Genomic DNA, 21,412 nt, shown 5'->3' on the forward strand with positions numbered 1-21,412 from the left:
CATTGGCCACTCTCTCCCTGCATCTCTTCACACCTCTCCCCCCGTGGCGGGGGGTTGACGACTTGCCATTGTCTTCTAAATGTCACATTCCAACTAATTCAAGGCAGCGTTTCAACTCGACAGGACAACTCAAAGTTATTTTTCAACATGTATTTATTTAGCTATGCTCAATAGATAGGTGGAAACAATACGCCAGTCAGTCAACACACCATATTTCACCATATTTTTGATGCGCTGATATATGAAATGAATATGCGCGACAGCTGTGCGTGCGTGCGTGCAAATCAGAAAAGTTTAGGCTACAGACAAAGGAGTTGGGAGTTTGGGAGCGGCCGGCTAGCCACATATTAGCCTATATATATTTTAAAAATACCCAGCATAATTGTTGGGAAGGCTAAGCCTGGCCTAGCCGCCGCCTATGATCGATGTCATTTATATATATTTGATTTATTGTGCCAGCAGAGAGATCCGTAGCAGCAGCACGGTTTATATATACACCATATATATAAATCAGTTCCACTGGTCGCGTGCAGAAAAGTTATTTTCTTTTTCATTTCAGTTTACCAAACTATAATTATAGTGACGATGTGAGCGCTATATATTCAATATAGCGCTAGCTATAGCTAGTTTCTGTACCATACCACGTTCCTATGTCGCGCATTTCATATCAGCGCATCTTACCGTCTCGTTTCTGTATTGAATCAACCAAATTTGTACCGTAGTAAAAAAAAACAATGTCTGTTTACTTGGATCCATGAACATAAATTATAACATAATTATGCTAAAGATGGCGTGTATAGTCAACATGTATTTATATCTATTGAGCTATGCGCTTGGTGGAAACAATACCACACACCATATTTCTTTTTCCGTTTCGAGAAATAAAGTCAGACATGAATACTTTGTGTTAATTCAAGAATGTTTATTGTTTCTTAGTGTTACACAATATAACAATATAAAGCATGCAAGGTGTGACATAAAATCAGGAAAACATCCTATGGCATTAGTTTCTGTACATTTATCTGGATGGCACACAAAATGTTGTCTTTCTCTTCTTTCGCTTAGATACACTTGACACATGTCATAGTAAATGTACCAGTGCATGTTCCACACGCCCGTTTGTCACATTTATGGCAGCTGATTAGCGTCTTGTTTCCACATCCGTCAAGCTGACACTGCCTTCTCTTCTTGGGGGTAGGGGTGTCTGGTGTCTGTGGACCATTCTGGGCCCTCTTGGCAGCTCTTGGCGTTGTAGGCTGGTTCTGTGGTGTGGTCGGCAGCGGCTGCAGTGCGCTGCGCTGCTGGCGCCGAGGTGTGCGTGGTGGCACTGACGCAGAGTCCTTTTCATCCATGTGTTCCTTACGGAGCTGTAGTGCCAAGTCCTGTAGGAACTCCCTCCTGGTGAGCTGCGGTTTGTCCAAGCACTGTTTGAACAATACATAGGCATTGATGGCAGCCAGGTCCAGCATGTTGTAAAAGACAGCCACTGGCCAGCGACTGGTGCCAACTCTGACGCTGTAGTTTCGTGCCATCTGATCCAAAATGTCCACTCCCCACTTGGTGTGGTTGTAATCAGTTACAGACTCTGGCTTTTCTTTGGGGTCTGTACCAATCCCGATGGAACGGTGCATGGTGCTCAGGATGCAAACGTTTTTGTTGGGTTTGCTCTGGTAGATGGTGAGCGTGGCATCATTGCTCTTCATCAGTTGCGTGTGGAATAGCCTTTCTTTTCCACGTACGCATGGAGGCAACTCTCGCCTCTGTCTGTTCACAGTTCCAAGTATCGTTGTGTTTCTTGCTCGGAGAGACTGCCCCAACTTCATCGAAGTGAAAAAGTTATCCATTGTGATGTTCCGCCCTTTGTCGAGGAATGGTTCCACCAGCCTCTGGACAACATCTTGAGACAGCGGCACGCCATCACTGCAAATGACAGGGAGAAGGTGTAATGGTTATTACAACGCAAAATATATACATATAGGCATTGATGTAAAGACATTTTAAATACATGATTATTATTATTATTAGAGGAAAATAAATTACCTGCTGCGGTACTGGCCCTTTCCAAGGTAGGGAAATCCATTTAGGAAGTATTTGCTGTCCAGGTCAGCAGCAATCCAGAACTTAATTCCAAACTTGTCTGGTTTATTGGCCATGTATTGCGTAAACCCACATCTTGCCTTTGAGGGGAAGAGCTGCTCATCCACCGTGATGTTCACTCCAGGCACATAGCAAGATTTGCAGTTGTCTGTGAACTGATTCCAAATGTCCGTTATTGCCGCAAACTTGTCTGCTTCTTTGCGAGCGAGTCTGGTGTCCTTGTCATCAAATCGCAAGTAGCGCATGATGGATTTGAAACGGTCACGAGACATTGTTTCTTTTACCATCTCATTTCCCCATTCGTTGGCCCACAGTTGATTCAATGGATAACCACATGTCGTCAACGCACGAATGAAAAACACACTGATGAATGCTTTCAGTTCTGTAACAGACAAATCCCAATCTTGATTCTGTCCATCACTGCGGGCAAACTTCACTGTGCAGTCTCTGACGGTTTCCAATATGTTGGGGTCAAACATACACAGAAAACTGCTCAGCTCGTCGTGGATTCTGACCTTGGCAAAAGCAGTGGGACCTGGTCTGGCTGCGAAGATATTACGCATGGGCACTCTGCCGCGGCCAGCCCCAGGTTGCATAGATGACCATATGGTTCCATCTTTACTTGTCTCAGTCGTGGTAGACTCGGGCTGAGACGTTTCAGGTAAGTCCTCTGTGTCACATTCAGACTCACTATCTGAAGCTGGCGGGTAGTACACTTCAGCCTGTGGTGCGTCTCCTCCGAAATCCCCAAACGGTGCGTCATCATCGCTGTCTACATCGCCGAAAGCAGTCTGCCGTTGAAGGAGGTTGGCTGCTTCTGCTGCAGTGTAACGTCGTTCTCTTGTCCTTCTCATCATGTCGTCTGACGGTTATGTTTCTGAAATGACCAGTGACTGTGACTTTATACACATTTTCTGCATCAAAGTTGTATAGGCTAATTTAAATGTCAATTGATTTCTGATTGGGCTATTACAAATAATGGGGGGAGTTTCCCCGCAAGGTGACAAGAGCAGGAATGTGCAGAATTATTTATACTGATTGATTCAATAGTTCAAACACAATCAACACAATAACAATCGAATGGATTTCTGATTGGGCTATTCTGCACATTCCTGCTCTTGTCACCTTGCAACTACGATGCAAAAAATGTGTATAAAGGATTTGATGTCACACATGCATGCTTGTGATGTAACACCAAACATTTCAGGCCTACATGGTAATATTCGTTCAAAAACTATAGCCTACGGTACAAAATAAATGTAGGATGTAGCATTTATTCATATTATACACAAGTCATTTCATTGAAAACAGCCAACAGGAAATGTCATGCACAGCTCAGTCACAATGCTATAAACTTTATTATCCCATATAATTATGCTAAAGATGGCGTGTATAGTCAACATGTATTTATTTAGCTATGCTCAATAGATATAGGTGGAAACAATACGCCAGTCAGTCAACACACCATATTTTCTTTTTCATTTCAGAAACTATAATTATAGTGACGATCTGAGCGCTATATATTCAATATAGCGCTCACATGTCACTATAATTAATTACCCTTGCGCAGCAATTACACTGTCCATCTTTGTATTGAGACAATAAAATAAATACGACATTAGCGTTATATATTGTCATTTTTATATAGAGGGGATACATTATAGGGAAGGAGGTCTATCGCGTTGGAATGATTCATGTCATTAATTACCCTTGCGCAAGGTGACAAGAGCAGGAATGTGCAGAATTATTTATACTGATTGATTCAATAGTTCAAACACAATCAACACAATAACAATCGAATGGATTTCTGATTGGGCTATTCTGCACATTCCTGCTCTTGTCACCTTGCAACTACGATGCAAAAAATGTGTATAAAGGATTTGATGTCACACATGCATGCTTGTGATGTACTTGTGATGTAACACCAAACATTTCAGGCCTACATGGTAATATTCGTTCAAAAACTATAGCCTACGGTACAAAATAAATGTAGGATGTAGCATTTATTCATATTATACACAAGTCATTTCATTGAAAACAGCCAACAGGAAATGTCATGCACAGCTCAGTCACAATGCTATAAACTTTATTATCCCATATAATTATGCTAAAGATGGCGTGTATAGTCAACATGTATTTATTTAGCTATGCTCAATAGATATAGGTGGAAACAATACGCCAGTCAGTCAACACACCATATTTTCTTTTTCATTTCAGAAACTATAATTATAGTGACGATCTGAGCGCTATATATTCAATATAGCGCTCACATGTCACTATAATTAATTACCCTTGCGCAGCAATTACACTGTCCATCTTTGTATTGAGACAATAAAATAAATACGACATTAGCGTTATATATTGTCATTTTTATATAGAGGGGATACATTATAGGGAAGGAGGTCTATCGCGTTGGAATGATTCATGTCATTGATTCATGTCATTTTTACACTGTTCGTTTAGCGTGCCCTCCGAAAAATAAAGTAAAAATATTTTTGATGCGCTGATATATGAAATGAATATGCGCGACATAGTCACAATGCTATAAACTTTATTATTCCAACATAATTATGCTAAAGATGGTGTGTATAGTCAACATATTTCTTTTTCCGTTTCGAGAAATAAAGTCAGACATCGTTATTTCTGCAAACCGCATATAAGAAATATAACATCTAAAACAACATTTAGTTTATGTAAGTTTGTAATGTAAGTTTGCCTACATGTGGACTTCCACATGTAGGTTGGAATGCAAATGACACATTAGCTTGAACAATGCCCGTCTCCAGCCGGGAGGAAGGTGTGAACAGCACGGCTTGTGGGGGAGAAAGGGTGAGGGCTCTAAGAGCGGTCCCACGGACCGCAAAAGAGCAGACATTTTAGTAGAATTATGTCTAAAATCATATTTCCAAAACGTTTCAGATGAAAAAAAAAACAGAGATGGTTTGAATCGAACATTTAGAAAAAGTCATGCAAGGGGAACTTTCTCAGGACTTCATGGGCAAAGAAAATCCACTTCAAAATTTCAAAATCGGTCAGCCTGACCGCTCCGACGCGCTAGTGTTAAGGAGAAACGGAGAAACAGGAAGTGAATAACCGCTATGTAGCGGGTCCCGCAAATGTTATTTAACCCATTCAGGCCTGACGTCGAAATTTAAAAAAATGTTTTCTAAATCATGACAATTTTCTGAAAGATTTGAGGCACATTTTAACGATTTTTCAAGAATAGCAGACCTACGAGTGCCGCGCTATGAGCTTGTAGATCTGATATTTTTCAATAGCTAAATTATAACATAATGTATGTAACACCAAAAGGGGTTCCCGCTCAAAATGGGTTAATTCAGGGGTTCTCAACGTTTTTGACCGGGGACCCCCTGGGGACCCCCGGAAATGCTTTGGCAATGTCCCCCCCGCTACAATAACCTTAATAATAGAGACAATACACCATAAATAAATACTGAAACCAGATATAATTAGGGAAGGTGTATGCAATTCATTTTTTTTTTATAATTTGGGGACCCCCAAAATAATTTGACGACCCCCCCGATGGGTCGCGACCCACGGGTTGAGAACCCCTGATTTAATTCACCCAAAACATCCGTTTCGTAACCGAGGATCATATCGTTGGAAACAATATCGATAGAAATGAGCCACGAAGAAGAATCCGAGATATTAGGATTCTAGAAACGGCGTTCCCTTAGACAGCATAAGCCAGCGGGATTTTCACTTCCTTTTCTTTTCATTTTAAAATCGTACCAGAGTGTTACAGTGCGTACAGAAGTGAACTGTAGAGTGTTACGGGCGCGTACAGAACACAATTGACCTATAGCTAAGCCCCTCCCCAAACTGCTACGGTCCAATCACAGGTAAACCTCTCAACCAATAGTTTTCCTATAAAATAAAACATTGTTTAAAAAAATAAATGTCACACACATTTGACGGATTTGGAAGAGATTCTGAAGGTCTGGTTCCAAAAATGAACCAGTATTTAATGTGTTAAAATCCATGATATTTACATTGGAATGAATGAGCCCGGCTGGAAAGTGTCCAAGTGGGAGTGTCTAAGTGGGAGTGTCCAAGTGGGAGTGTCTAAAGGCTCATTCATAGGAGTGGGAGTGTCTAAAGGCTCATTCATAGTCTGGAAAGTGTCCAAGTGGGAGTGTCTAAAGGCTCATTCATAGTCTGGAAAGTGTCCAAGTGGGAGTGTCTAAAGGCTCATTCATAGTCTGGATTTTCGGTGGTGAGGTGACCAGTGACCACCGAACTACAACATGACGTCACTGAGCCGCGGTGAAGAGCAAACCACCGCCACCGGCCCAGCCCTTCTCTCTGTTTTTACTCACCACCGCTCAACGTTATTTCAGCTCCGGTGGTCACCTCACCACCGAAAATCCAGACTATGAATGAGCCTTAAGTGGTAGAGGGCGGGGCTTTGCTGAAGGTGAATTATGAACCGTAATCAATTAATATTTTTTGAGTGGTGCAACCACTCCCTTACGGAGCTATGTGTGTGGCTGGGTAGCTGGGTAGCTGGCTGGGTATGAGCTCGAAAACAACATGGTTGTTTTTCACCACCTGTGCTCAACCTACTGCACACACAAACACACACACATTAACTGTATATATGATGCTTTCGGGTGTGCCAGTACAGTACAGTACAGTACAGTACAGTACAGTACAGTACAGTACAGTACAGTACAGTACAGTACAGTACAGTACAGTACATTTTGGAGTTAGGTGGTTTCTTCTAGAGATATAATCATTTTGGAGTTAGGTGGTTTCTTCCCAACAGCAGAGATATAATCATTGTGGAGTTAGGTGGTTTCTTCCAGAGATGTAATCATTGTGGAGTTAGGTGGTTTCTTCCAGAGATGTAATCATTTTGGAGTTAGGTGGTTTCTTCCAGAGATGTAATCATTGTGGAGTTAGGTGGTTTCTTCCAGAGATGTAATCATTGTGGAGTTAGGTGGTTTCTTCCAGAGATGTAATCATTGTGGAGTTAGGTGGTTTCTTCCAGAGATGTAATCATTGTGGAGTTAGGTGGTTTCTTCCAGAGATATAATCATTGTGGAGTTAGGTGGTTTCTTCCCAACAGCAGATATATAATCATTGTGGAGTTAGGTGGTTTCTTCCAGAGATATAATCATTGTGGAGTTAGGTGGTTTCTTCCAGAGATATAATCATTGTGGAGTTAGGTGGTTTCTTCCCAACAGCAGAGATATAATCATTGTGGAGTTAGGTGGTTTCTTCCAGAGATGTAATCATTGTGGAGTTAGGTGGTTTCTTCCAGAGATGTAATCATTTTGGAGTTAGGTGGTTTCTTCCAGAGATGTAATCATTGTGGAGTTAGGTGGTTTCTTCCAGAGATGTAATCATTGTGGAGTTAGGTGGTTTCTTCCAGAGATGTAATCATTGTGGAGTTAGGTGGTTTCTTCCAGAGATGTAATCATTGTGGAGTTAGGTGGTTTCTTCCAGAGATATAATCATTGTGGAGTTAGGTGGTTTCTTCCCAACAGCAGATATATAATCATTGTGGAGTTAGGTGGTTTCTTCCAGAGATATAATCATTGTGGAGTTAGGTGGTTTCTTCCAGAGATATAATCATTGTGGAGTTAGGTGGTTTCTTCCCAACAGCAGAGATATAATCATTGTGGAGTTAGGTGGTTTCTTCCAGAGATATAATCATTGTGGAGTTAGGTGGTTTCTTCCAGAGATATAATCATTGTGGAGTTAGGTGGTTTCTTCCAGAGATGTAATCATTTTGGAGTTAGGTGGTTTCTTCCAGAGATGTAATCATTGTGGAGTTAGGTGGTTTCTTCCAGAGATATAATCATTGTGGAGTTAGGTGGTTTCTTCCAGAGATGTAATCATTTTGGAGTTAGGTGGTTTCTTCCAGAGATGTAATCATTGTGGAGTTAGGTGGTTTCTTCCAGAGATATAATCATTGTGGAGTTAGGTGGTTTCTTCCAGAGATGTAATCATTTTGGAGTTAGGTGGTTTCTTCCCAACAGCAGAGATATAATCATTTTGGAGTTAGGTGGTTTCTTCCCAACAGCAGAGATATAATCATTGTGGAGTTAGGTGGTTTCTTCCAGAGATATAATCAAAGATATGAGTTCAAAACGTTGGCTGTGACAGAATAACAGAATAACAGTGTTTTCTCGTCCAGGAGTCGAGCAGCAAGTCGACGTTTGTCAACGCCCCGCTGCACGCAGGCTCCGCCTCCAACAGCATCAGCCACGCCCCCTCCTCGTCTAACTCCGCCCCCTCCTCGGCCACCAATGGGACGTTGCCGAAAACAACCCCGCCCCCAACCGCCGGCGTCATGTTGCCTGGAGGCTTTACCCGGATGTCAGGTCTGTCTGTCTGTCTGTCTGTCTGTCTGTCTGTCTGTCTGCCTGCCTGCCTGCCTGCCTGCCTGCCTGTCTGTCTGTCTGCCTGTCTGTCTGTCTGTCTGTCTGTCTGAGTTATCAAAGTCGGTAGCATTGTGGTCTCACAGCTAAAAGGTCCTGGGTCACCAGCTATATGAAGATAAGGTTGAATATGCTAATGAGCATTAGTGAGGACCAGTTATATGAAGATTAGATAGAATATGCTAATGAGCATTAGTGAGGACCAGTTATATGAAGATTAGATAGCATATGCTAATGAGCATTAGTGAGGACCAGTTATATGAAGATTAGATATAATATGCTAATGAGCATTAGTGAGGACCAGTTATATGAAGATTAGATATAATATGCTAATGAGCATTAGTGAGGACCAGTTGAAAATGGGTGAAGTGGTCCTTGAAGCATTTTAGTCACTATCAGGATAGTGTCCAAACTGGCAGCGTTATCAAATTATATAATACAAATCACACCTGTGTGAACTGAGTGGTGCAAGGTCTTATAGAGTCTGATCAGCTATGTCAGTGACGTCACATACTAACCATAGCAACCATGCTCGTTTTTTTGGTTGCTAACCATAGCAACCATGCTCGTTTTTTTGGTTGCTAACCATAGCAACCATGCTCGTTGTTTTGGTTGCTAACCATAGCAACCATGCTCGTTTTTTTGGTACGAACAAACACGGGTACAAAGCCAGTTGTTGGAGTGGTTTGCACCACTCAAACAAAGCCAGTTGTTGGAGTGGTTTGCACCACTCAATAATAATCCATATATAATATATAATCCATATTGATCGATCAATAAGCATGCAATTATTTTTGCCATTTTACCTAGCCCAAAAATGATGGGCAGAACATGGATTCAAATTATTCCAATCACCCTGGGACAGGATGTTGTTCTGTGGGAGTGGTACAGACAGGATGTTGTTCTGTGGGAGTGGTACAGACAGGATGTTGTTCTGTGGGAGTGGTAGAGGACAGGATGTTGTTCTGTGGGAGTGGTAGAGGACAGGATGTTGTTCTGTGGGAGTGGTAGAGGACAGGATGTTGTTCTGTGGGAGTGGTAGAGGACAGGATGTTGTTCTGTGGGAGTGGTACAGACAGGATGTTGTTCTGTGGGAGTGGTAGAGGACAGGATGTTGTTCTGTGGGAGTGGTAGAAGACAGGATGTTGTTCTGTGGGAGTGGTAGAAGACAGGATGTTGTTCTGTGGGAGTGGTAGAGGACAGGATGTTGTTCTGTGGGAGTGGTACAGACAGGATGTTGTTCTGTGGGAGTGGTAGAGGACAGGATGTTGTTCTGTGGGAGTGGTAGAGGACAGGATGTTGTTCTGTGGGAGTGGTAGAGGACAGGATGTTGTTCTGTGGGAGTGGTAGAGGACAGGATGTTGTTCTGTGGGAGTGGTAGAGGACAGGATGTTGTTCTGTGGGAGTGGTACAGACAGGATGTTGTTCTGTGGGAGTGGTACAGACAGGATGTTGTTCTGTGGGAGTGGTAGAGGACAGGATGTTGTTCTGTGGGAGTGGTAGAGGACAGGATGTTCTGTGGGAGTGGTAGAGGACAGGATGTTGTTCTGTGGGAGTGGTAGAGGACAGGATGTGGTTCTGTGGGAGTGGTACAGACAGGATGTTGTTCTGTGGGAGTGGTACAGACAGGATGTTGTTCTGTGGGAGTGGTACAGACAGGATGTTGTTCTGTGGGAGTGGTAGAGGACAGGATGTTGTTCTGTGGGAGTGGTACAGACAGGATGTTGTTCTGTGGGAGTGGTAGAGGACAGGATGTTGTTCTGTGGGAGTGGTACAGACAGGATGTTGTTCTGTGGGAGTGGTACAGACAGGATGTTGTTCTGTGGGAGTGGTAGAGGACAGGATGTTGTTCTGTGGGAGTGGTAGAGGACAGGATGTTGTTCTGTGGGAGTGGTAGAGGACAGGATGTTGTTCTGTGGGAGTGGTACAGACAGGATGTTGTTCTGTGGGAGTGGTAGAGGACAGGATGTTGTTCTGTGGGAGTGGTAGAGGACAGGATGTTGTTCTGTGGGAGTGGTACAGACAGGATGTTGTTCTGTGGGAGTGGTAGAGGACAGGATGTTGTTCTGTGGGAGTGGTAGAGGACAGGATGTTGTTCTGTGGGAGTGGTAGAGGACAGGATGTTGTTCTGTGGGAGTGGTAGAGGACAGGATGTTGTTCTGTGGGAGTGGTACAGACAGGATGTTGTTCTGTGGGAGTGGTAGAGGACAGGATGTTGTTCTGTGGGAGTGGTAGAGGACAGGATGTTGTTCTGTGGGAGTGGTAGAGGACAGGATGTTGTTCTGTGGGAGTGGTAGAGGACAGGATGTTGTTCTGTGGGAGTGGTACAGACAGGATGTTGTTCTGTGGGAGTGGTAGAGGACAGGATGTTGTTCTGTGGGAGTGGTAGAGGACAGGATGTTGTTCTGTGGGAGTGGTAGAGGACAGGATGTTGTTCTGTGGGAGTGGTAGAGGACAGGATGTTGTTCTGTGGGAGTGGTAGAGGACAGGATGTTGTTCTGTGGGAGTGGTAGAGGACAGGATGTTGTTCTGTGGGAGTGGTAGAGGACAGGATGTTGTTCTGTGGGAGTGGTAGAGGACAGGATGTTGTTCTGTGGGAGTGGTAGAGGACAGGATGTTGTTCTGTGGGAGTGGTAGAGGACAGGATGTTGTTCTGTGGGAGTGGTAGAGGACAGGATGTTGTTCTGTGGGAGTGGTACAGACAGGATGTTGTTCTGTGGGAGTGGTAGAGGACAGGATGTTGTTCTGTGGGAGTGGTAGAGGACAGGATGTTGTTCTGTGGGAGTGGTAGAGGACAGGATGTTGTTCTGTGGGAGTGGTAGAGGACAGGATGTTGTTCTGTGGGAGTGGTAGAGGACAGGATGTTGTTCTGTGGGAGTGGTAGAGGACAGGATGTTGTTCTGTGGGAGTGGTACAGACAGGATGTTGTTCTGTGGGAGTGGTAGAGGACAGGATGTTGTTCTGTGGGAGTGGTAGAGGACAGGATGTTGTTCTGTGGGAGTGGTAGAGGACAGGATGTTGTTCTGTGGGAGTGGTAGAGGACAGGATGTTGTTCTGTGGGAGTGGTAGAGGACAGGATGTTGTTCTGTGGGAGTGGTACAGACAGGATGTTGTTCTGTGGGAGTGGTAGAGGACAGGATGTTGTTCTGTGGGAGTGGTAGAGGACAGGATGTTGTTCTGTGGGAGTGGTACAGACAGGATGTTGTTCTGTGGGAGTGGTACAGACAGGATGTTGTTCTGTGGGAGTGGTACAGACAGGATGTTGTTCTGTGGGAGTGGTAGAGGACAGGATGTTGTTCTGTGGGAGTGGTAGAGGACAGGATGTTGTTCTGTGGGAGTGGTAGAGGACAGGATGTTGTTCTGTGGGAGTGGTACAGACAGGATGTTGTTCTGTGGGAGTGGTAGAGGACAGGATGTTGTTCTGTGGGAGTGGTAGAGGACAGGATGTTGTTCTGTGGGAGTGGTAGAGGACAGGATGTTGTTCTGTGGGAGTGGTAGAGGACAGGATGTTGTTCTGTGGGAGTGGTACAGACAGGATGTTGTTCTGTGGGAGTGGTAGAGGACAGGATGTTGTTCTGTGGGAGTGGTACAGACAGGATGTTGTTCTGTGGGAGTGGTACAGACAGGATGTTGTTCTGTGGGAGTGGTACAGACAGGATGTTGTTCTGTGGGAGTGGTAGAGGACAGGATGTTGTTCTGTGGGAGTGGTAGAGGACAGGATGTTGTTCTGTGGGAGTGGTACAGACAGGATGTTGTTCTGTGGGAGTGGTAGAGGACAGGATGTTGTTCTGTGGGAGTGGTAGAGGACAGGATGTTGTTCTGTGGGAGTGGTACAGACAGGATGTTGTTCTGTGGGAGTGGTACAGACAGGATGTTGTTCTGTGGGAGTGGTACAGACAGGATGTTGTTCTGTGGGAGTGGTACAGACAGGATGTTGTTCTGTGGGAGTGGTACAGACAGGATGTTGCTCTGTGGGAGTGGTAGAGGACAGGATGTTGCTCTGTGGGAGTGGTAGAGGACAGGATGTTGTTCTGTGGGAGTGGGACAGACAGGATGTTGTTCTGTGGGAGTGGGACAAGACATTGTCTCGCGTAGCCAGACAACTATTCCACAATCTCCGAATGCTATATAGAGTCTGGACCTACAGCCCCATGAGCTGGACCTACAGCCCCATGAGCTGGTCCTACAGCCCCATGAGCTGGACCTACAGCCCCATGAGCTGGTCCTACAGCCCCATGAGCTGGTCCTACAGCCCCATGAGCTGGTCCTACAGCCCCATGAGCTGGACCTACAGCCCCATGAGCTGGACCTACAGCCCCATGAGCTGGACCTACAGCCCCATGAGCTGGACCTACAGCCCCATGAGCTGGACCTACAGCCCCATGAGCTGGACCTACAGCCCCATGAGCTGGTCCTACAGCCCCATGAGCTGGTCCTACAGCCCCATGAGCTGGTCCTACAGCCCCATGAGCTGGACCTACAGCCCCATGAGCTGGACCTACAGCCCCATGAGCTGGTCCTACAGCCCCATGAGCTGGTCCTACAGCCCCATGAGCTGGTCCTACAGCCCCATGAGCTGGTCCTACAGCCCCATGAGCTGGACCTACAGCCCCATGAGCTGGTCCTACAGCCCCATGAGCTGGTCCTACAGCCCCATGAGCTGAGTAAGGAATGCTATATAGAGTCTGGACCTACAGCCCCATGAGCTGAGTAAGGAATGCTATATAGAGTCTGGACCTACAGTCCCATGAGCTGAGTAAGGAATGCTATATAGAGTCTGGACCTACAGCCCCATGAGCTGAGTAAGGAATGCTATATAGAGTCTGGACCTACAGCCCCATGAGCTGAGTAAGGAATGCTATATAGAGTCTGGACCTACAGCCCCATGAGCTGAGTAAGGAAGCTGCTATTGCCGTTCACGGAAATATATTTTAAAACATCTTTACATTTTATTTTCTGCCAAGCAACAACCTATATATCCTTAGATGTTTTCTATTTATATTAGAATAAATGTGCGCGACTGTAAAGACGAAACAGAAGTGGTGAGGAGGCTCCACTTCCGCTTTATCGCTTACTCATGACAGCTCTTCCGTTGCTCCAGACTGTATGATGGAGCGTTTGGAAATTGCGAGAGTCAACAGTCTGGTAACGCGAGACTAGACGAGACAGGATGTGTTTCTGTGAGAGTGGGACGAGACAGGATGTGTTTCTGTGAGAGTTGGACGGGACAGGATGTGTTTCTGTGAGAGTGGGACGAGACAGGATGTGTTTCTGTGAGAGTGGGACGGGACAGGATGTGTTTCTGTGAGAGTGGGACGGGACAGGATGTGTTTCTGTGAGAGTGGGATGGGACAGGATGTGTTTCTGTGAGAGTGGGACGGGACAGGATGTGTTTCTGTGAGAGTGGGACGGGACAGGATGTGTTTCTGTGAGAGTGGGATGGGACAGGATGTGTTTCTGTGAGAGTGGGACGAGACAGGATGTGTTTCTGTGAGAGTTGGACGGGACAGGATGTGTTTCTGTGAGAGTGGGATGGGACAGGATGTGTTTCTGTGAGAGTGGGACGGGACAGGATGTGTTTCTGTGAGAGTGGGACGGGACAGGATGTGTTTCTGTGAGAGTTGGACGGGACAGGATGTGTTTCTGTGAGAGTGGGACGAGACAGGATGTGTTTCTGTGAGAGTTGGACGGGACAGGATGTGTTTCTGTGAGAGTGGGACGGGACAGGATGTGTTTCTGTGAGAGTGGGATGGGACAGGATGTGTTTCTGTGAGAGTGGGACGAGACAGGATGTGTTTCTGTGAGAGTTGGACGGGACAGGATGTGTTTCTGTGAGAGTGGGACGAGACAGGATGTGTTTCTGTGAGAGTTGGACGGGACAGGATGTGTTTCTGTGAGAGTGGGACGGGACAGGATGTGTTTCTGTGAGAGTGGGACGAGACAGGATGTGTTTCTGTGAGAGTTGGACGGGACAGGATGTGTTTCTGTGAGAGTTGGACGGGACAGGATGTGTTTCTGTGAGAGTGGGATGGGACAGGATGTGTTTCTGTGAGAGTGGGACGGGACAGGATGTGTTTCTGTGAGAGTGGGACGGGACAGGATGTGTTTCTGTGAGAGTGGGACGGGACAGGATGTGTTTCTGTGAGAGTGGGACGGGACAGGATGTGTTTCTGTGAGAGTGGGACGGGACAGGATGTGTTTCTGTGAGAGTGGGACGGGACAGGATGTGTTTCTGTGAGAGTGGGACGGGACAGGATGTGTTTCTGTGAGAGTGGGACGGGACAGGATGTGTTTCTGTGAGAGTGGGACGGGACAGGATGTGTTTCTGTGAGAGTGGGATGGGACAGGATGTGTTTCTGTGAGAGTGGGACGGGACAGGATGTGTTTCTGTGAGAGTGGGACGGGACAGGATGTGTTTCTGTGAGAGTGGGACGGGACAGGATGTGTTTCTGTGAGAGTGGGATGGGACAGGATGTGTTTCTGTGAGAGTGGGACGGGACAGGATGTGTTTCTGTGAGAGTTGGACGGGACAGGATGTGTTTCTGTGAGAGTGGGACGAGACAGGATGTGTTTCTGTGAGAGTGGGACGAGACAGGATGTGTTTCTGTGAGAGTGGGACGAGACAGGATGTGTTTCTGTGAGAGTGGGACGGGACAGGAGTGAAAATCCACTCCTGTGTCATTCCTCCATGGACCACTTTGTTGGATCTGCTGTGTTTTAAATGACTGGCAACCCAGTGGAAGAGAGAGAGACAGAACATGTCAATTAATCAATTACTAATTTAATTTGTCTCCCTTTCTCTCTCCTCGCCTCCACAGAAGAGGTTCCTGATGAACATCAGGAGAGGAGATCCAGTCTGGTCCAGGAGATCCAGGAGAGGAGATCCAGTCTGGTCCAGGGGATCCAGGAGAGGAGATCCAGTCTGGTCCAGGGGATCCAGGAGAGGAGATCCAGTCTGGTCCAGAAGAAACCACAACCTCCACACATTAAAGAAGAACAGGAGGAGGCTGATGTGTCACCATTGACATTACTAGACTGGGAGTCGATCTGTGGTAAATAAAATAAAATACCACTTTATCATTTAAGTGGCATGTTGTGACCTTGTAGATCTGCTATTTTTGAATAGCATATGTATGAAATAGGGCTTAAGTGTTTAATGCAGTCTGCTTTGTGTTAGTAATCAAAATCTGCAAAGTACCTAGTAACAGGTTTTCAAATAATTGTAGTGTAAAGAAGTACAGTATTTGAACGAATAATTAAAATAATTCAGACAGAGAGAGAGAAAAGAACAAGGAGAGAATTAAAAGAGAAGACATATTTGTTATCCTTTAATGCAACAATAGAGCCCGACCAACGTATCAGTCTCACCGATATATCGTCCATCGCCATCGCTAGTTTTTTCCACCGATTTGCTCTGTATTATTTTTTCCTAGACTTTCTGCACGCCCCTGTGTCTGAAAAGGAAGTTCCACCTGAAGAGCAGAGGAGCTCCAGTCTGGTCCAGGAGGAACCACAACCTCCACACATTAAAGAGGAACAGGAGGAGCTACTTCAAAGAGCAGAAGAGGCTGGTGGGTCAACGTTGACGTTACCAGCAGTGAAATGTGAAGATGATGATGAAAACAGAGAGACAGAGCCTGTAGCCGGCACCTCAACTGAACACATGAAAACACAAGCTTATATAGAGTACTGGGTACGATCGAAACCAGCTAGTGACGACCAGCTCCTCTCTTCACACTGTTCTGAATCTGACACTGAAGACAGTGATGAGTGGGAATCACCTTTAAACACTCTGAAATCACAAAACACACAAAATGTAGGAGGACGGCGCAAGCTGTCCCAGGACCTGAAATCATCAAAACAAACTGACTCCATGAGGAGTCACACAGGGAAGAAACCTTTTAGTTGTACAGAGTGTGGCAAAATGTTTAATCACAAGGGAAATCTAACAAATCACATGAGGATTCATACAGGTAAAAATGCCCTTTCTTGTACAGTATGTGGTAAAGGCTGTGTTAGCACAGGTGATCTACACAAACACACGAGGACTCATACAGGTGAAAAGCCCTTTTTGTGTACAGTATGTGGTACAGTCTTTAGTCATACGAGTAGTCTAAAAACACACATGTTGACTCATACAGGCAAAAAGCCCTTTTCTTGTACAGTATGTGGTAAAGGCTGTCTTAACACAAGTAATCTAAAAACACACATGAGGACTCATACAGGCGAAAAGCCCTTTAATTGTACTGTTTGTGGAAAAGGCTTTAGTCATACAAATAGTCTAAAAACACACATGATGACTCACACAGGGGAAAAGCCCTTCTCGTGTACAGTTTGTGGCCAAGGCTGTGTTACCAAAAGCAATCTTAAAACACACATGATGATTCATACAGGCGAAAAGCCCTTTTTGTGTACAGTTTGTGGCACAGGCTTTACTCAGACGGGAACTCTAAAAACACACATGATGACTCATACAGGCAAAATGCCCTTTTCTTGTTCAGTATGTGGTAAAGGTTGTGTTAACACAAGTAATCTAAAAACACACATGAGGACTCATACAGGGTGAAAGCCTTTAGTTTAAGACATATGATTAGTTAGTCCATGCATGGGCAACTGACGGCCTTCACTTAACACCCCGAATGCCCAGGGTTATTTAATCCATTCATTCAGAGGCCCAGCGATTTATAGCAGCGGAGGACATTTAGCGACGGACCAGGCGCTATTCAGTGACTGAAGTAGCTAAATGTAGCCAAAACACTCTCGAGGCGATCGACAACAACGGGAGGTATGATTAATTCTAACGCGACAAGCGACGGGACCGCGGTGGGCCGTCTAACACATAATCCTTTCTTAGAATTCGATGGAGTGATTTAGATCAAGAGTTATTCACGTTTTAAGATTTTCGATCTCGTCGGCTAAAATGGGGGGAACATTGTCAATAACGTCCCCCCGGAAAATGATATTGAATCTTGCGCAACAGAGGCTCCCAGCCTGTGGAGCGATGCGATCGGTTTTGATATCAATAATGACCGTCCTTTTTATCAATCTCCGTCCTTACTAATTGAAAGGGCGGAGAATTCCGTCCTGTGCGCTCAGTTGAGGCCTGCAGGTTAATATCAGAATACTGATACATTATTGATTTGCAAACATGACCCGCTTTAATTACTTAAACTTGTCTAAATTAGTAGCTTAATGAGTAGTATTTCAGCTAATTACTAGTATTAAAATGTTATGTCCAATGTATTTGTATTTAGTTCATAATATTAACTATACTTAAAGCTGCTATAAGCAATAATATGTCAAAATATTAATGACCTTTTTATTTTTTAATTTTTTGGTATTCAGATAGCCAGCAATGGGTAGAACGCTCTCAAAAATAATTTAGTCTCTTTGACACATCTAGGTGCCGCAATCTGCATTCAAAGATGTTCCTAGAAGCTTTGTCATTGGTCGAAAAAAAACCGGTCGCAGTGACTAACCAATCAGGAAGCAGACAGGCAAATCGACCAATGACAAAGCTTCTAGGGAAATCTTTGAATGCAGATTGCGGCCCCTAGATGTGTCACAGAGACTAAGGTCCTCATTCACAACGGCTAAAAGCTCATAAAGTGACGTTACGTGAGCGGAGCGTGAGCGGACAGGCATTTACGTGGATTCCCACATTACGTCGGAATTCATGAACTTGAACGTGAACTTGACGGTGACGTTGTTTGGTCGGAAACTCCGCTAAAAGCTGCGCCAGCTCAGAGGGTCGTGTACTGCTTGCGTAGATTTATTCAGAAGGCTTTAGTCTTCATGCTGACTCAATTAAAAGTCCCCAAATCTCAGATAAAATATGTAGGCATGTGTCCAAAACATTGGTCAGCACATAAAAAAATGATAGCTTATATAAAAGCCAAGTATCACTTGTATGCCTAAATGCATGCATTCTAGAGGCAGGTTATCCTAGAGTCCCATACAGAAACTGCCCCTGCAAGGCCGACACCTTTTTATTTATTTATTAGGATATTTCTAGCATGCGCGATTGCGCTTCTCACTTGACAGCTTTCTACTCGCAGTGCAACGCGTTGTGAGCTTGTAGATCGGCTCTCGCGGACTCGCGCTGCATGTTAAAAAACAAACTCACAATTATAATAAGAACATACACTTATCTGCATTCTGCACTGTACGAATCCAACGTTGTTTAGTGTAGTAATGTCTGCAGTATAGGCCTATTTAAATTGTTTCGTTATGGAGCTCCTTTGAGTCAGTCTGACTGTCGGTGTGTGTGTGTGTGGGGGGAAATTAGCCCTATATAAAAAATAGAAGACCACATTAGCCTATTTGAATGAATGGCATCAGCGTGTTTGAAAGTCGGCCAGACTATGATAAGACTGGGCCAGTCAATAGTCATATCATAGTTTTAAGCCAGCTCACCTCCACTCGCGCTTGTTCACAAACATGACGGACAGACAAGAAAGGCTGTTGATGATGATTAGCCTATTATTACCACTGTAACTCGCTGATCAGCATGTTGACAGAGACTCAGCCAATTCAAGTTTCACGTAGGCCTAAATGCCTTTTCTGCAGCACCTATCTGCCTCCATTTGCGTCGTGGTATTAATTTATAATAATGTATATTGATCACAAGCAGACGCCACACAGAATAGCCAACTCTTACCTGCAGCTGAGGAAACATACAACGTAGTTGGATCGGATGAAATATAGCCTTTAGTCCAAATCCCACAAGAAAATATGTCCTGTGTCCATGCATGTCCATATATTTGCTTTCCAAATCCGACAGTGCAGGGCAGGGAATCGATCACTGCAGTAGACTAATCAATAGGGCCTTTTATCATTGCCGAGTTTTAATATAGCATTTGGTCGTGTGGTGAACAGTACAAATTAACTTCTTTCTCATTATGTGAAAGTAACTGTAACATCAGTTAACTTATTAACGTTCTGACATTTAACAAGGAGTGAAGCAATGCGTGCCAAGTTGGCAAGTTTCGTTTATAATTATATACATATAACTCGCGCTGTTTGCTTGAAGATCTGTCCATGCAGAGACCCGCCTGTCAAAATTAACTGCTCTACAAGCTCATCGCGGCTGTTGTATATAATTTAAAACTTGGGAATCCTCTGTGCAGTCTATGATGACGTATTTCGATATTTCCTTTTGCCTTATATGGTCGTGGATGTTCCATCAAACCAGGCGACACCAGGCGAATCGCTTGGAAAAAATGCGGAAAGGATACACTCGGCGATACGCACAAATTAAGTGATTACACCTGGTTCCCTGAATAACACGGGACTTAACCGTAGCGTGATCGGACGGATTTTCCGCTATCTATATGCATGACCTTTACGCTTCCGTTACACTATGGCGTATTTCTCCTTTGTGAATGAGGACCTATATCTTTTTTGGGAGCGTTCTACCCATTGCTGGCTGTCTGAATACCAAAAAAGTAAAAAGGTCATTAAAATGTTGACATATTATTGCTTATAGCAGCTTTAAAGGCATTTGAAATTAAGTAAAAAAAGAAAAACTTTTCAGGATCCCACATCAAAAATAGCAAAACATAATTCAGGATTTCAATTCAAATAATATCCAAAAATAGCTGATCTACAAGCTCAAAAAGTGTTGCGTTATGAGCTTGTAGATTGGCTATTTTTGCTATGACAGTAATATGCAATGTGGAGTGTGGAACTATAGTGGCCCTCTGGAATGAGTGTGGAACTATAGTGGCCCTCTGGAATGAGTATGGAACTATAGTGGCCCTCTGGAGTGAGTGTGGAACTATAGTGGCCCTCTGGAGTGAGTGTGGAACTATAGTGGCCCTCTGGAATGAGTGTGGAACTATAGTGGCCCTCTGGAATGAGTGTGGAACTATAGTGGCCCTCTGGAGTGAGTGTGGAACTATAGTGGCCCTCTGGAGTGAGTGTGGAACTATAGTGGCCCTCTGGAGTGAGTGTGGAACTATAGTGGCCCTCTGGAGTGAGTGTGGAACTATAGTGGCCCTCTGGAGTGAGTCTCCAGAGGGCCATCTTCAAAGTTGCCCACCCCTGAGTCAGTCTAATCCAGGATGAAAATGATGCAGATTAATTACATAGTCTGACAATATGAACATGACTGAATAAAATAAAATACACATGAATAGTTTATTGTGATGTATTATATTGTTTTATCTTGTGTATGGGTCTTATTTTCTATTCAACATGATGTCATTTCATTTTTCATTTTCTCTTGCATTATTCCCTCCAGCTCATAGGTTACTGGTAGTACAATATGAGCATCAGTGTGTGTCCTCATTGGTCAGGATTTAACAAGTCATATTCATTAATATTCATGCAATAATTAGTATGTTCATTGATATGCAGTAAATAATGGTGCAGTAAAGTGCTGACAAGCTGCTGGGTTTGTGTAGCTGTTCAGTGTGTGTTGTTTACATTGTTACATTATCATAGTACATAATATGGTACATTCCATTGTTACATTATCATAGTACATAATATGGTAGATTCCATTGTTACATTATCATAGTACATAATATGGTAGATTCCATTGTTACATTATCATAGTACATAATATGGTAGATTCCATTGTTACATTATCATAGTACATAATATGGTAGATTCCATTGTTACATTATCATAGTACATAATATGGTAGATTCCATTGTTACATTATCATAGTACATGATATGGTAGATTCCATTGTTACATTATCATAGTACATGATATGGTAGATTCCATTGTTACATTATCATAGTACATAATATGGTAGATTCCATTGTTACATTATCATAGTACATAATATGGTAGATTCCAGAGAGACAGTGCACATTCCACAGAGGTGTTTTTATAAACTCAAAGATCTACTTTTATCCCTTTGGGGTAATTATATGTTTTTGTTTTGTTTAATA

General features: G+C 44.1%; 1 protein-coding gene across 1 annotated transcript in view; it reads left to right on the forward strand.

The window, feature by feature from the left end:
• The window catches only part of LOC306922151 (uncharacterized protein), a gene marked incomplete at its 3' end in the record, with an annotated part of 28,594 nt that extends 11,218 nt beyond the window's left edge, over positions 1 to 17,376 (forward strand). The window contains exons 5-8 of the mRNA XM_079499546.1: positions 8,264 to 8,450; positions 15,326 to 15,559; positions 15,941 to 16,323; positions 17,362 to 17,376. Coding sequence (XP_079355672.1) covers positions 8,264 to 8,450; positions 15,326 to 15,559; positions 15,941 to 16,323; positions 17,362 to 17,376 — 819 coding nt within the window. The remainder of the gene's footprint in view (positions 1 to 8,263; positions 8,451 to 15,325; positions 15,560 to 15,940; positions 16,324 to 17,361) is intronic.
• Positions 17,377 to 21,412: the final 4,036 nt, after the last annotated feature.

The sequence above is a fragment of the Electrona antarctica genome (genome assembly GCF_951216825.1).
Source record: "Electrona antarctica genome assembly, chromosome: 4".
Lineage (NCBI taxonomy): Eukaryota > Metazoa > Chordata > Actinopteri > Myctophiformes > Myctophidae > Electrona > Electrona antarctica.